The 13,257-nt window shown below is 52.8% G+C and overlaps 7 protein-coding genes across 7 annotated transcripts; 5 read left to right on the top strand and 2 right to left on the bottom strand.

Annotated features, from left to right (window-relative positions):
* Nucleotides 1-938: 938 nt before the first annotated feature.
* Nucleotides 939-1,265, top strand: N7510_002887 (uncharacterized protein; the record flags this gene model as incomplete). Its single annotated transcript, XM_056974814.1, has 1 exon — nt 939-1,265. The coding sequence occupies one exon, from the start codon at nt 939-941 to the stop codon at nt 1,263-1,265; it is 327 nt and encodes a 108-aa protein (XP_056834770.1).
* Nucleotides 1,266-2,592: 1,327 nt separating this feature from the next.
* N7510_002886 (glutathione S-transferase) lies at nt 2,593-3,520 on the top strand (the record flags this gene model as incomplete). Its single annotated transcript, XM_056974813.1, has 4 exons — nt 2,593-2,647; nt 2,695-2,771; nt 2,824-3,234; nt 3,290-3,520. The coding sequence occupies 4 exons, from the start codon at nt 2,593-2,595 to the stop codon at nt 3,518-3,520; spliced, it is 774 nt and encodes a 257-aa protein (XP_056834769.1).
* A 554-nt stretch (nt 3,521-4,074) lies between these two features.
* N7510_002885 (uncharacterized protein) lies at nt 4,075-5,147 on the top strand (the record flags this gene model as incomplete). The annotated part of the gene is made up of 2 exons (XM_056974812.1): nt 4,075-4,236; nt 4,290-5,147. The coding sequence occupies 2 exons, from the start codon at nt 4,075-4,077 to the stop codon at nt 5,145-5,147; spliced, it is 1,020 nt and encodes a 339-aa protein (XP_056834768.1).
* Nucleotides 5,148-5,788: 641 nt separating this feature from the next.
* On the bottom strand, nt 5,789-7,012 carry gpaA (guanine nucleotide-binding protein subunit alpha gpaA; the record flags this gene model as incomplete). Its single annotated transcript, XM_056974811.1, has 4 exons — nt 5,789-5,832; nt 5,888-6,444; nt 6,498-6,840; nt 6,895-7,012. 4 exons carry the CDS (start codon nt 7,010-7,012, stop codon nt 5,789-5,791), a joined length of 1,062 nt encoding a protein of 353 aa, XP_056834767.1.
* A 1,759-nt stretch (nt 7,013-8,771) lies between these two features.
* On the top strand, nt 8,772-9,595 carry N7510_002883 (Smr domain-containing protein; the record flags this gene model as incomplete). Its single annotated transcript, XM_056974810.1, has 3 exons — nt 8,772-8,805; nt 8,863-8,963; nt 9,026-9,595. The coding sequence occupies 3 exons, from the start codon at nt 8,772-8,774 to the stop codon at nt 9,593-9,595; spliced, it is 705 nt and encodes a 234-aa protein (XP_056834766.1).
* A 220-nt stretch (nt 9,596-9,815) lies between these two features.
* Nucleotides 9,816-11,006, bottom strand: N7510_002882 (FPP/GGPP synthase family protein; the record flags this gene model as incomplete). The annotated part of the gene is made up of 2 exons (XM_056974809.1): nt 9,816-10,569; nt 10,633-11,006. The coding sequence occupies 2 exons, from the start codon at nt 11,004-11,006 to the stop codon at nt 9,816-9,818; spliced, it is 1,128 nt and encodes a 375-aa protein (XP_056834765.1).
* Nucleotides 11,007-11,761: 755 nt separating this feature from the next.
* N7510_002881 (cell division control protein 14) lies at nt 11,762-12,686 on the top strand (the record flags this gene model as incomplete). Its single annotated transcript, XM_056974808.1, has 2 exons — nt 11,762-12,023; nt 12,079-12,686. 2 exons carry the CDS (start codon nt 11,762-11,764, stop codon nt 12,684-12,686), a joined length of 870 nt encoding a protein of 289 aa, XP_056834764.1.
* Between the last annotated feature and the right edge of the window lie 571 nt (nt 12,687-13,257).

Below are 13,257 nucleotides of genomic sequence, written 5' to 3'. Positions count from 1 at the left end.
GGCTGATGCATCGCGGATCGACTGCACATTTGTCATGAAGGATCGACTGCACAGCGTGTGCTTTTTCCACCCCCACGGCTCCGGAAAGAGGCCATCCCAGTCACTTGAACAGGGTCTCCGCGGTCTCACGTCCAGGGTTGTGCCCGGCTGGAGATTTTCTAGACCGCAGATCTTGACCCCCCCACCCTCCCTCGATTTTGTTCTTTTTTGTTTTGTTTTTTACCCTGGTGGCTGCAGCGACCGCAGCTGAACCTCGCAGGCGATCCAAACTAGGGCCTGCTCGTGGCTGACTGGAATGGAAAGCCAATTCCCGCTGTTCTTGCATTGCGCAGGCAGCCACGGGCAATGTTCAGTCTGTGTGCGCGCGTTGGCTATGCGACCTACTATACTTTCTAGAGCGAGTGCGCGAATAACGCCCGATGGAGTCTGATTCTCGGATCGTCCATTGATTCTTTAGTTTACTTTTGCCCTGGCGAACCACCGTGTCACCCCGCCATCATCTAGTGGGGGGCATTTCTTTTTTGGGTTGATGTACTTTGCGAACCATGCCGTCGTTAGAATGGACTGGTAGTATTTGATCGATCTGCCTGGATTTCTTTATAGTCCCATCCACCATCCACTTATGTAGCCCTCTCCGATGTTTCTTCCTGCTTTGAAAATCCTAAGTCTCTCAAGCCCTTCTGATATACTAGCCGTGAACCATCCAGCGTCCCTCCGACTGAGAACCAAGTCACTCATGAAAGGACCGGGGCAGGCAAACCATTAGGGCTAGGCTGACTTATCGAAAACGCCATGAACTTTGGATACGCCACGCGATCTCGCTGCCTCTATTTGCTATAGTAATCCTATAGCTTCTCGTCCACACGCTTTCTCGACTCAGCCACCCGGTGAACCAGACCAGTTGTTAGCTATTCAACCTCGTGGACCCAGACATCAACATGGACAGACGATTCAAGACCACGCCTCCGCCGCCCTCTGCACTGAATGTGCTGCGGCCACTGTCGGAGATTAGCTCGTTCCCAAGCAGCGGAGCTATTGCCGCGAAGGTTCGCGAGCAGAAGCAGAAGCAGACCGCAGACAGCAAATTAAGCGGAGATGATTCTGCTCAGAAGAAGTCTGATGCTCCGACCTCCAAGACCCTCGGGTCTTCAATGCCAACAACGACGACCTCGGTGCAGAGAAGAAGCGAGACCGTTGCGCAGATGTACGACAACGACGAGAAAGGAGGACGCACTTGGCAGAGGCTTATTGTTGAGTATAGTTAACTTTTTGCAGCTTGGATGGGTGGGTCGCTTTCTGGGTTAGCTTTAGAAATTGTTCATCTTTTCTTGGGTTTTGGATTTTAGTTCAGCTTGATGATGTTTTCATGATATCCACGAAGCAAGCAAGCATCGTCTAGAAGGAGTCCCTTATCAGCGGGTGATCTGGGTGGCAGAATGTCTTTCTTTTTCTTGTTCTCCTCATTCTTTTTTTTTTGCAAGTCCACTTATCTGCTTTTGATACTTTCTTTTTGTCGAGGTTGTGTATATGCAATGCAAGTATTGAGTTGAGATGCTGTGCACGGAATTGCTTCTTTATTTTGTCATGCTACTATCGCAATTTATCCACTGTTTGTGTAAGATGGCGCGCTTTTTATGTCGCTGAAGATAAATATTTTAAGGAACAGTTCGTAAGTAGATTCCCTTCCGAAGGCTGATGTCGTCCGCGCGGTTCATGGCATCCTCCAACACAAATAGAATTTGGCGCTTCCCGCTCAAGCATTCAAATAACCCAATCGGACACAACCGCACTTGTTTTGTCCCGCAGCGAACAATCATTGGATGCCCCCATGATCTTACGTACGCGCAATTGGTACAGGTTCCTTTGTGCAGCACCTGGCCATTGATGACCGAAACCACACAGCAAGAAAGACTAGACACAATGAAATAATGCATGCAATAATTTTTACCCTGACAGTGGCCGTTAAAGGCCAGACAATTTGGTATTACCAAGTCAGGCGTTCGACTTTTTCACCTTCTTCTCTGCCTTCCTGGCTGCCCTCGCTTGAGACTTCGCAACCTCTTCCGCAGTGCAGGGCCGGCGTTTTGTATTAAAGCACCGATATAAATTGTCGCAGATCACTCGGTTAACGTCATTTGGATGCCTCTACCATGTGTACATTGCTTTCGCATTGCAGACAGGGTTGTCATATGCCATGTGAAGACATTGAGCTCGAGTTATATGTATCGAGCAGAATCATTAAGACGGCCTCTAAGAGACGTATCAGCCATCCGCCATCAGCGCCGGGTGCGTGATCAACAGCTATAGCCTCCAGGAATATAGCGGGAGTTTCTTACCAACCCTTCAAGCAGAGGATGTGATCCGAAATGTGATACTTCTGCGTATATTCTAGCATCCGAATAAAGTCGAGCTTGAGCATGATAAAAACCGGTGTATTTCTAGCCAATGAAGCCGACGGTTGACAAGTCAGATGTACTGGCAAGGGCGCAACGATTGGGTGAGTCATCCGCAGAATGGCTAAGTAAGTTATATTAGAACCCACTCACCATCTTGAAGTCCCCGTTTCAAGTCACGACCTCCAGAGATATCATCATGGTGACCCAGGAACCCGATTATCATTTCATTGGCACCCACACCCGCTATTCTAGTAAGGTGCACGCGTATGGTTGCATACCCATCACTAATATGCCCTAGGCTGGACTGCCCGGGTGGAGGCTGTCCTGGAATACTTCCGGATAGGGCACACCCGCGAGTTTGTGAAGCTTTCTGATGTTCGGCTGCCACCTGCTAGGTGTACACTCATACTTACTGATGGATTCATAGGTGAAAGCTGTCTCACCAACTGGATTTGTCCCCCTCTTAAAATGCCGTCCTCTCGGCATTCTAATCGGCGATTCGCTGGCGATTTGCGAATTCCTCGCTGAATCTCATCCTGCGCTGGCCCTTTGGCCTCGAGACCGCCAGCTTAGAGCCATTGCCCGTAGCGCCGCTGCTCAGATGCATTCCGGCTTCCCCGCGTTGCGAGGCACGTTCCACACAAACTTCCTCGCCCAGTATACGGGTAATATCCCGATTCCCGAGGAGGCGCAAAAAGATATCGAACGTGTCTTGGCTATCTGGGATGAGGCCCGGAAAACTACCCAGGAACGGCTTGCGATGCTAGGAGAGGTCGACGAAGGGTTCCTGTTTGGAGAGTTTAGTATTGCCGATGCGTTTTTCTGGCCGGTGCTTTGGGTATGCTTTCTATGGTCCATGGTTTCATTTGATAGTGATTACTGATAATTTCTAGCGATTCCGGACGTATAACCTCCCCCTTGACACCGCGAGCCAAGACGCTCTGGCCTGGATGGCAAAAATGTGGAATGATCCGGTGTTCCGGGCGCTAGGCGAGAGATACTATCAGCAAGCTAAGGATCCGGAGAGTCGTGTTGAGCATTACGATGATATCTTCCGCAATAGGGGCGACGTGCAGTATAGCCAGTTCCCCGAGGACTGGAGGTTTTCTGTGCCGGGAAAGTGAAAGTGTGACCTTGTCGCGATATTCACTGAGCAAGGAGAAATCCCTGCTAGGAAATGAATCTATTCTGATCCCCAATCATTTGCTAGAGCCCCGTAGCCTTTCATCTGTATAGATATACTGTCGGACTAATGTGGTGTCTGCATTTATGCCCGCAGATTGATTACACATTTCAAGAGTAGGGTGGTAGATGATGATATGTAGAGCTAGAGCTGTTCTTGTTACGATATCGTAAGGATTTTTCATTATCGTATATCGTATAGTCAAGACTAAAATCCCTGGGATAATTATCGCACGATAATACCGTCAGACCAAAACCCCTGCGATCATATCATCGAGACCGCATATCGTGAACAGCCATATGTAGATCCGCAACGATGTTCTTTTTGTATCCCATTTGAGTCATGTATGAATGCTTTTTAGTTTCAGATGTTGTTGGAGAGACGACAAGAGCTGAGGCCTGAGGTTATGTTGACAGGTCACCTGATCCTCTGACTACCACGTATAACTGTACACTTGACTTAGCTCTGCTTCCTCCCCCATCACACCCAACAAGCATGGCTGTCACCGCATATGCTTCCCCAGCAGGGGACCCCCTCCAACTCAGCCTTCTCAATGTATCTCGCCTCTTCACTCGATTAGAGCACAACCTGCTTTCCCCAGCGACAGACCTCCACTCCCTCCGCCGATCCGAGTACCAGCGCGCGCGCGTGAGCAAGGTACGAGCAGGGAACTCACTATACCAAAGTCAAGTTTAACAAATGGAACTTAGAATGTTGATTATGCCCGCACCCTCCTCGCGCAGCTCGAGCGCTCACTGCCTCAACTCAAACCGCCAGCCCGGAGACACGAGGCGCAGTCGGAGATAGCGCGGGACCGGGCCCTTCTGAAGCGCATACAGAGTGTACTGGACGAAGCCGAGTATCGCGCAGAAGATGAAGATGAAGATGAGGAGGAATGGGGCACCTTGTTTTCTAAGCCTATGACGGAGGAGGTTGTTTCTTCGATGCCATCGACGGGTCAACCGGAGCGGGTGCAAATACACAACCAAAGGGGAGGCGACAATGACGAAGACATAAAAGAGGAGGTGGAATCAACACGGGATGTACCTGCTGCCGACACTACTATCCTCCCAACAACTACATCTACTACAACTGCCCCTCCAACAGCAACAACACCCCCGACATCCACCCTCCGCCACCGATACAACACCCACGAGCCACCATCAACAACAGCCGCAAAAGCAAAAGCAACAGGAACCAGCGCTTCGTCCTCTCCAGCAGCACCATCACCCGACAAGCTCGCCACAGCAGAGCAGGAGCTTTCCTCGGCGCGCCTGGAACAAGAAGACCTGACGAGCTCGCTGCTCTCGCTGGCCGGCCAGCTCAAGGCATCATCGCAGTCCTTCCAGACAACGCTCGAAAGTGAAAAGTCGGTACTAGATCGGGCAGTGCAGGGAATTGACAAGACCAGTACCACGATGGAGGCGGCGGGGAAGCGGATGGGAATGCTGCGGCGGATGACGGAGGGAAAGGGGTGGTGGGGACGAATGATGCTGTATGCGTGGATCTTTGGGCTGTGGGTGTTGGCCGTGTTGATTGTGTTTGTTGGGCCGAAGTTGCGGTTTTAGTTTCTGCAGTCCAAATATACCCAGAATAATCCAGTAATAAAAAGGCTTGAACTACATAATGAATAAAAAGACAAGTCTATCGGAAGCCCTGTTTCAAATTCCTGAATTCAGACGATAACCCAACGACCGACCTGGCATGACACATGAGAAGAGACATGAAAATCCCGCGGATCCTGCCCTTTCTTCCCCGTGCCCAATGCCCAGATGGTCGCCGCGAGGCTTCCAACGGACGCGAGACCAAGGATATGATGGGGAGGGTTGACGGTATGGTTACATACAAACGGCGACGAACAAACAGAAAGAAGAAGGGGGAAGAAAAAAAAAACCAAAAAAAGAGATGATAGGATATCCAGCATTCAAATCAAAAAACGGACAGAAAAAATGAAACTCAAGGGCCTGAGGGGGCAGCAGACGAAGGAAAATTTCCGGTTCGACGTCGTAGAGAGGATATCGGCAAGGTTGTGAAATGAATTGAGCCGATGTTGCTTAATCGTGGCGAAGGGAATGAAGATTAAATGAAGAGAACGAGAAAGAAAGAAAAAACGCCGGAATCTGGAGGAATGAGAATTTTGACCGCGCCAAAGAGTCGGCCTGATGAGACATGCGATCTAGATTCGACACTGCGACACGAGGAAGAGCAATTAAATCAGACCACACAGTCGGAGGTTCTCCTGGATGATGATATCTGCGGCATTTTTATTAGCGAGTGTATTTCGGTGGGGGACCGAGACAAAGCTTACCATTCACAGCGGCCATGACGAACCGGATCTGGGTGGTGTCCGTTGCGCAGGTGAAGTGGGTGTAGATCTGCTTCTGCTCGGCCTGGTTCAAGGACACGAAGCGGTTAAGGATGTAGTCGCAGGCCGCGGCGTAGTCACCACCGCCCTCGTAGTCGGGGAAATAGTGCTTCATGGGGCTGGCGGGAAGCTTCTCCTTGAAACGATCGATCTTGTTGAGGAAGAGAATGATCGAGGTCTTGACGAACCACCGCGAGTTGCAGATCGAGTCAAACAGGGTGAGCGCCTCCTGCATACGGTTGACCGTCTCATCCTCGAACAGCAGCTGGTCATACTCGGAGATGGCGACCAGGAACAGAATGGTGGTGACATTCTCGAAGCAGTGGATCCACTTCTTTCGCTCGGACCGTTGACCACCCACATCGAACATCCGGTAGGTCAAGTCGCCAATAATGAAGGTCGTCTCGGTGATACCGGTGGTCTTGACACGAGAGCGGAGCACATCCTGGTCGGTGGGGAGGTAGTCGGCCTGGCCAATGCGGTCAATGGCATCGAAGTAGCTAAAAAATTGTCAGAACAGGGAAAGGCTGTCACCCACACATACACTACTCACTATTTGGCAGAGTCGTTCAACTGGTATTCTCGGGACCGCTTGAAGCACTCCTGGACCCCGGTGTCGCGCCACAGAGCACCAATGGCGGTGCCAACCTCGGGCGGGATGCTGTCGCCCTCGATCTGGGCGGGCTGCATAAAGACGGTCTGCACATGATACTCGTTGCGCTGGTCCTCCAGCGGCAGCTCGAGAGACTCCATCGCCTCGAGGATCACCCGCATCGACTGCACCGTGTTGCTGTAAATGATCTCCTTGAACGACTCCCGTTCGTCGGGCGAGTATCCACCCTCGTGGATCAACTTCATCTGCTTGAGAATCGTCGACTTGCCTGACTCTCCGGCTCCTACACGGTTGTCAGCACAGTCCATCCGTTTTTGGGCCAGTCAATCCATCCTACCGAGCAGCAGCATCTTGATCTCATTCCGTTGCAGCATCTTGTCACGCTTGAGCTGGTTCTCAATCTCCTCGTTCCGCGCCTTCCCCTCCTTATCCTCAGTGCTCATTCCACAACCCATTTTGGCGGTGGTGAATGGGTCGAATCAACGAAAGTAATGGTCAAAACCGGAGGGAAATATCAAAGTCGCGGGGCGGGTTTGAATCAGTGGATCGGGGCTGGAGGATAGGACAGTCACTGTCAGCAATCAAGTTTCTTCTTTTCTTTTCTCCGACGAAACAATGTCAAGGCGAGGTGCGTGCGGTGGTACAAGCTTCCCGCTGACGATTCGACGGCAGGCCTCGACAACGCGCTGCAAGGAGGGGATTCGGAGGAGGCTGTCACGGCAACGCATGCAGTTTCAAGACCACACGAGCACGAGGTGACCGGGGAGATCGCTACACACCTGAATGTAAAGCCCAAACTGGAAGCGCTATACCGGGGGAGAAGATCGTGGATCGAAAAAGGAGAGAAGTGTCGGATAGCCGAGGAAAAGAAAGAGAGTAGGAAAGAAAAGCGACGAGTCCAATTCCGAGAAGGTAGAAGAGAAAAGGAAGAGTGCAGACCTGGCGAGGTGGGCAGGTTTGGAGGAAAGAGGATAGAATACCAGGCAAGAGGTAAGGGGGAAAGCGAAGAGAGGGGGAAATTGAGAAGTTTCAACCTGGGAACGGTAATACGGAGGCTTAACGTGGCCACGGTGGTATCTGACGCGTCCGATACACGGTCCGTTTGGCCATTGGCCTGAGCGGCGTGATTGGCTGGGGGCGGGAGTGGGGGCAGTACCGGGACTGGGCCAATGAATGCACTCTTACACTATGTCTGCTCTCTTCTGTCCATCGTCCTTCGACGCTCTCTGTTCGTGCGGCACTCTCTGGTCAGGCCAGTATCAGGCACTGTCCGTCAGCATCCGATTCTACCGGTCAGCAACATGAGCCGTCTCCAAGGCACCGTCATGGTGAAGAAAGTGCAGCCCCCCTGACCCGCTCGAATCAGGGGAATTATTAATGGATCCTGCAGATCGCCGCCTTGGTGGGGAACGGTCACTACAACACCTGTGCCCCGAAACACTAACTATAGTGACTCCTCAGGCACACTGGGCGTGGGGAAGAGAAGGGCTAGACAATCATCAGCTACCGACTGAGTGCGACGGAGTTTCAACTTCTTCCAGAAGGAATGTCGGGGACTCTTTCCGAGTGCGACCCAGGCGTGGCAGACTGGAACCTGCAGGTGTCGGTGGCACAACCACCACCTCCCAAAAATGGATGATGACAAGGGCCCCTGTCACATCCACTAGTCAGTCATAATCGGTTCGGCCAGGATGCCTTCCCCTGAGTGTGACGATGTTCTTCTGCACAGTCGGCATCCCTGACCCACCAGCTAGTGACTTCTAGCCGTTTTCTTTGCCGCGCGCTTTTCCTGTTTGTATGCCCGGCCGATGGCCCCATTTGACCGTCACTTTGCCCTCGCGCTATTGAATTTTTTTTTTATCTCCGCAGGATGAAGGATTGGCGGGCCTGACAGAGGAGGGCCTCGGTGCGGAATAAGCAAGTGCTAGTATTCCGGAGCAGGGTGTGTAGCCTGGTCGATCGAGATCGAGAACCCTTACCCTGCTAGCTCAACATGCTCCATGAACTATCGCCATACAATGTGGCCAGCCGACGGAGGGCAGACGGCGGACTATGATGTTCTACCGTGGTTCTCCCCCGATTGCAGAACCCTGGTCGCTCCGATCTGATCTGATTTTTCGGCTCCACCCGAGCTTTTCCCCCCTCCGGGTCTTTATTGATCGTCTTTTCCCCCAACATACTACCAACCCCTTGAACCCTGAGACAGGCGCAACCATGTCACACGAAATGGCCTACATGGGCCCGCGGGGTACGTTGCTCATTGCATGGTTATTATTGTCCATCTCAATCTGACTTCAACAAACAGCCTTCAATCACGAGCAAAGCAGTGACGCTGAGGCGGAGTACGACCGGCTCCGCGGCCTCGCGCGCCAGGAGGCCTCGAAGCGCAACGCGTGTTTCCAGCGTGTATGTTGATACCCGTCGCTCGCGACTTGTCGAGAATTCTCACTAATGTCGATCGGAACCAGTCGCAAGAGGCATACTCGAGCGGCGATGGCGCGGGCGCAAAACACCTGTCGGAGGAAGGCAAGGCGCACGGGCACAAGATGGACGAGTACAACAAGCAAGCCTCCGAGTTCATCTTCCGTGAGAACAACGCGTCAGGACGCGTGGCGGCCGATACCATCGATCTGCATGGCCAATTCGTTGAAGAGGCCGAGGAGATCCTGGAGGAGCGCATCAGGTACGCGAAGACACATGGGCAGAACCATTTGCATGTCATCGTCGGCAAGGGCAACCACTCTGCCAACCATGTCCAGAAGATCAAGCCGCGCGTCGAGCAGGTCTGCCGTGAACTGGGCCTGCAGTATTCCACCGAGGAGAACGCTGGTCGCATGTACATCAACCTCACTGGTGGCGCGGCGGTCATGCCGCCGCCGTCGTCGCACCAACACCAGCCCTCCCACCACCAATATCCTGGTCAACCGCACCAGCCTCATCAGCAGCCTCAGCAGCAGGACGAGGTGGAGCAAGTGGTCAAAGCAGTGCTGCCCAAGGTCATGCGCAAGCTCGAGAAGGCTTGCTGTGTCGTTATGTAAATTGGGAGGATTTCAACGGTGTTTGGGAGGAGACGCATGCCGATTTACTCTGCCTATTTTGGTCACAATACCCTGGATAACTTATAGCAACAAACATATTCCCATTAATGCAAATGCGCAGGTGCGAAACAAAACATTCAACATTCAATACATCGAGGGTATATCATCCATCCGAGACATCATAACTCCGTAGCCCATTCTGACAACACAACAACAACATTTACTCCTGCTCTTCCGGGTCCACCAGCGTCGTAGACACAATCTTCTCCACCATCATCCGCACCAACTGCCCATCCCCCGCACCATTAATCCTTGGGGTCGAATCAATCACCTCAATCAGCGACAGGGCCCGATCACGCAGCTCCCGCACCACCTCGCGCGTATGCTCGAAACTTCCCGTACTTTGCATATACTGCAGCGCATAGCGCTTCACCTCGTCATCACGTGGCTTCTGCTTGAGGATACTGATGAGCTGCAGGTTATTCGGGTTGGAGCGGATGCTGTGGATGATCGGAAATGAGAATTTGCCCTCGGTCAGATCCTCGCACAGACCTTTGTTATGGGTGTAGGTCGTATTGGACAGATTCAAGTAGTCGTCGCAGATCTGGAAGATCAGGCCCATGACGTTTACCAGCGGCACGCAGTCCTTGCCCGTAGTACTCTCGGCTTGCATCAACTTGACTGCGAGGCGGAAGAGTCCGCCCGTCTTGTTGCCCACCATCTCGAGGTACTCGTCCTCCGTTGGGCAGGTGAGTGTGTCACGCCAGAAGAGATCCATGCCCTGGCCGCGGTGCAGGTTCAGGAGCTCTTTGACATAGATGTCGAGTGCGGCGGGGTTGTTCAGACGTTGGACTTCCTGCAGGGCGAGGAAGTAGACGTAGTTGGCGGAGTTGATGGTCTGCGCGACGCCGAAGATGTTGTGCGCGACAGGGATGCCGCGTCGGAGAACGGAACTGTCCTCGACGTCGTCGATTCTGCATGTCATGATGGGTCAGTGAAGGACACGAGACAAAAAAAAAAAGAAAGCAAAAACTTACAGCAGCGACGCCGTGTGCAGCATCGTGACCACCTTGGTGATGATTGCCAGGCTTTCCGGCGGAACCTGAAGCCACGAGTCAAACGCGGCGATCAGCTGGCGACGCACATCTTTGCCTGGGTGTTCATGCATGTAGTCGTAGGGGCCCAGCACGATCTTTTCGTTTTTTGGCGACCACGTCCCATTTCTGTACTTTGTGCCGTCGACGCTGGACTTGTTGCGCCGGTGCTTCGACTTCGCCGGCACCCCGGGACGAGTCGATAGCGATTCACCCTCGGTGGTGGACATGGTTCGTCGGTGGACAGGGCCGTTTGTAGCGCTAACGGAGCTGGTTCGTGGGGGGACAGGACCGGGAGGTTGGAACGAAGAGCTCATGCTGGATGCCTGGACTCGCTTGTAGGAAGAGAGAATAGCTCTTCAGGGAGGAGAAGAGCGAAAGAGATGACGTCTGACAAGGCATCAGCATAAGAACTAGAACGAAACTAGCTCCAGCGCCACGAGCTGCAACTGATCCAGACGAGGTTACAATTTGCACATGTTTCGCGGGGGCCAACCATGACGCAAGGGCGGCCCGGCGATGACTAAGCATGGTTCAACGAGACCAAGCCCTAAGGTGTACGAAATGGGGGAATGAAGGATGGACTGGCGCGGCTGAGTGAGAGAGATGAAACACATGCAAAGGGTTAATTGAGGGTCCGTCGGCAGTCCCGAGATCAGAAATGCCCCACTGTTTGCGAGATCCAGCGGAGGAGCATCGGAGATGGAATCAAGGGCATCATCCTTCGCCATAGCAACTGGAAACAAGCCAGACAGTTTCACAGCCGGGGGACTAGTTATAATTAACAACATTAACCTCCCGTCCCTGACGCCATCGCGGACGATCGTGCAAGGGACAATCAAGGCAGAGACAACGAAGGAAGTGGGTGGCCCGGCGTCGTCCCGGCAACCATCTTTATTTACCTGCGTGGCGGAGCTGAACCGATCCATCTCATCTCATCGTCCGTCACGGACCACCCTTCGCATGATATGATAAGGTATATGCGCCCGCCAGCCTTGCTCTCTCTTCCGTTTTGACTGCGCCGGTGCTCTCTCGCGCAGCTTTAGCCCTCTCCCTTTGCACCTCTCTACCCATGGAGACGCTGCTGGCGCATTCGTTTGACTATCTCTCGTCTTACGAGCCCAGCAAGATCCGCAAAGGATTGCGCCAGGTGGAGGGCCTGCTGGCGCAGATATGTCTGTCCAAGTCTCGGGCTTCCGCCGCAGCTGCGGACCGACGGCGCTCGCTGCTCTCCTTTGACGCGCCGCAGCCGGTGCCCAAGTCGCTGTCCGAGCTGCGCGATGATCCGGCCTTTCGGGAATTCTTTAAGTTACAGGAAAGCTTCCAATGGAACGGTATGTTTATATTTCCGAGTTTGGTCGGTACAACTGTCTGATCTTTTCCTTTTAGTGGCCATGCGCTTGGTGGCCTGTCTGGAACACCTCCTCGGACGAGGCAGCAATGGCACAAACGACATGCTCATCGTCTGCACGCTGGACCTCATCCAAGGCGCGCTCCTCCTGCACCCGCCCTCGCGCACGCTCTTCTGCCGAGAAATCTACATGAATCTGCTCCTTGACCTCCTCGACCCAATCAACTGCCCAGCCATCCAGTCCGCAACGCTCCTCACCCTCGTCACCGCGCTGCTCGACTGTCCCGCCAACACGCGCACCTTCGAGAATCTCGACGGTCTTCTGACAGTAACCTCTCTGTTCAAGCAGCGCGCCACCTCCCGCGAGGTGAAGCTCAAGCTCGTCGAGTTCCTCTATTTCTATCTCATGCCCGAGACGCCCGTGCTTGCCAACGGCGCCAGTTCCCCCGGTCTCCAGCGCAGCCCTAGCAAACTCTCTCGAAACTCGCACGGGTCGAGGCCCGGCAGTGAAGGCGGCAAGCAAATGCCCCGTGACACGCGCACAACGGACGAGAAACAGGCTCTGCTGGGCCGATACCTGAATAATGTTGAGGACCTCGTGGAGGACCTCAAGGAGACTGCCCCATTCGGGGCAACGGTGTACTAAATGACCTTTTTGTTTCATGGCGATGACCCATACCAAGCCGTGATGATTGCTATTGTGTGCGATGACCGCTTCCGTTTAATTTCGGTGACGTGACTTTTTTTTTTCTCCTTTCTTATTCCCCCTTTTGTTCTTTTCTCCACGAACTTTTGAGTGATGATGTTTTTTTTCCCGTCCGAACGGCATGATATGTGATTCAAGATTGATGGTTTCTGCCTTCTTGCCATTCTCTTTTCTGTCTTCCTTTCTTCTGCCTCGTCATTCTCTTTGATTTCTGCTTTTCTTCCATTCTGGAATTGTGTCGACCTCTCGATTGGGCCCCTTGCCTGGCCCAGGATATTTTCCTTCTGTCTCTTTATGGCGACATGATTGTGTATGATTCTTCACTGTGATATTTTTAGTTCACCACAATATGATCTTGTACGATAATAATACTCTGCTGTGAGTGGGTGTAACATGGAGTGGGTGTTGCCGTCCAGTTCGCAAGTCGTTTACGCTTAACTCAATAAACAACGTCATTGGTAGGCCATTGCAGACACGAGCCATATTGACGACACACATTGATGTTCTCCGT

The sequence above is a fragment of the Penicillium lagena genome, assembly GCF_028827675.1.
Source record: "Penicillium lagena strain IBT 129212 chromosome Unknown utg000002l_segment0_segment0, whole genome shotgun sequence".
Classification (NCBI taxonomy): Eukaryota; Fungi; Ascomycota; class Eurotiomycetes; order Eurotiales; family Aspergillaceae; genus Penicillium; species Penicillium lagena.
Note: the sequence above shows the minus strand (reverse complement) of the source record. Positions and strands in the feature narration are given on the sequence as shown.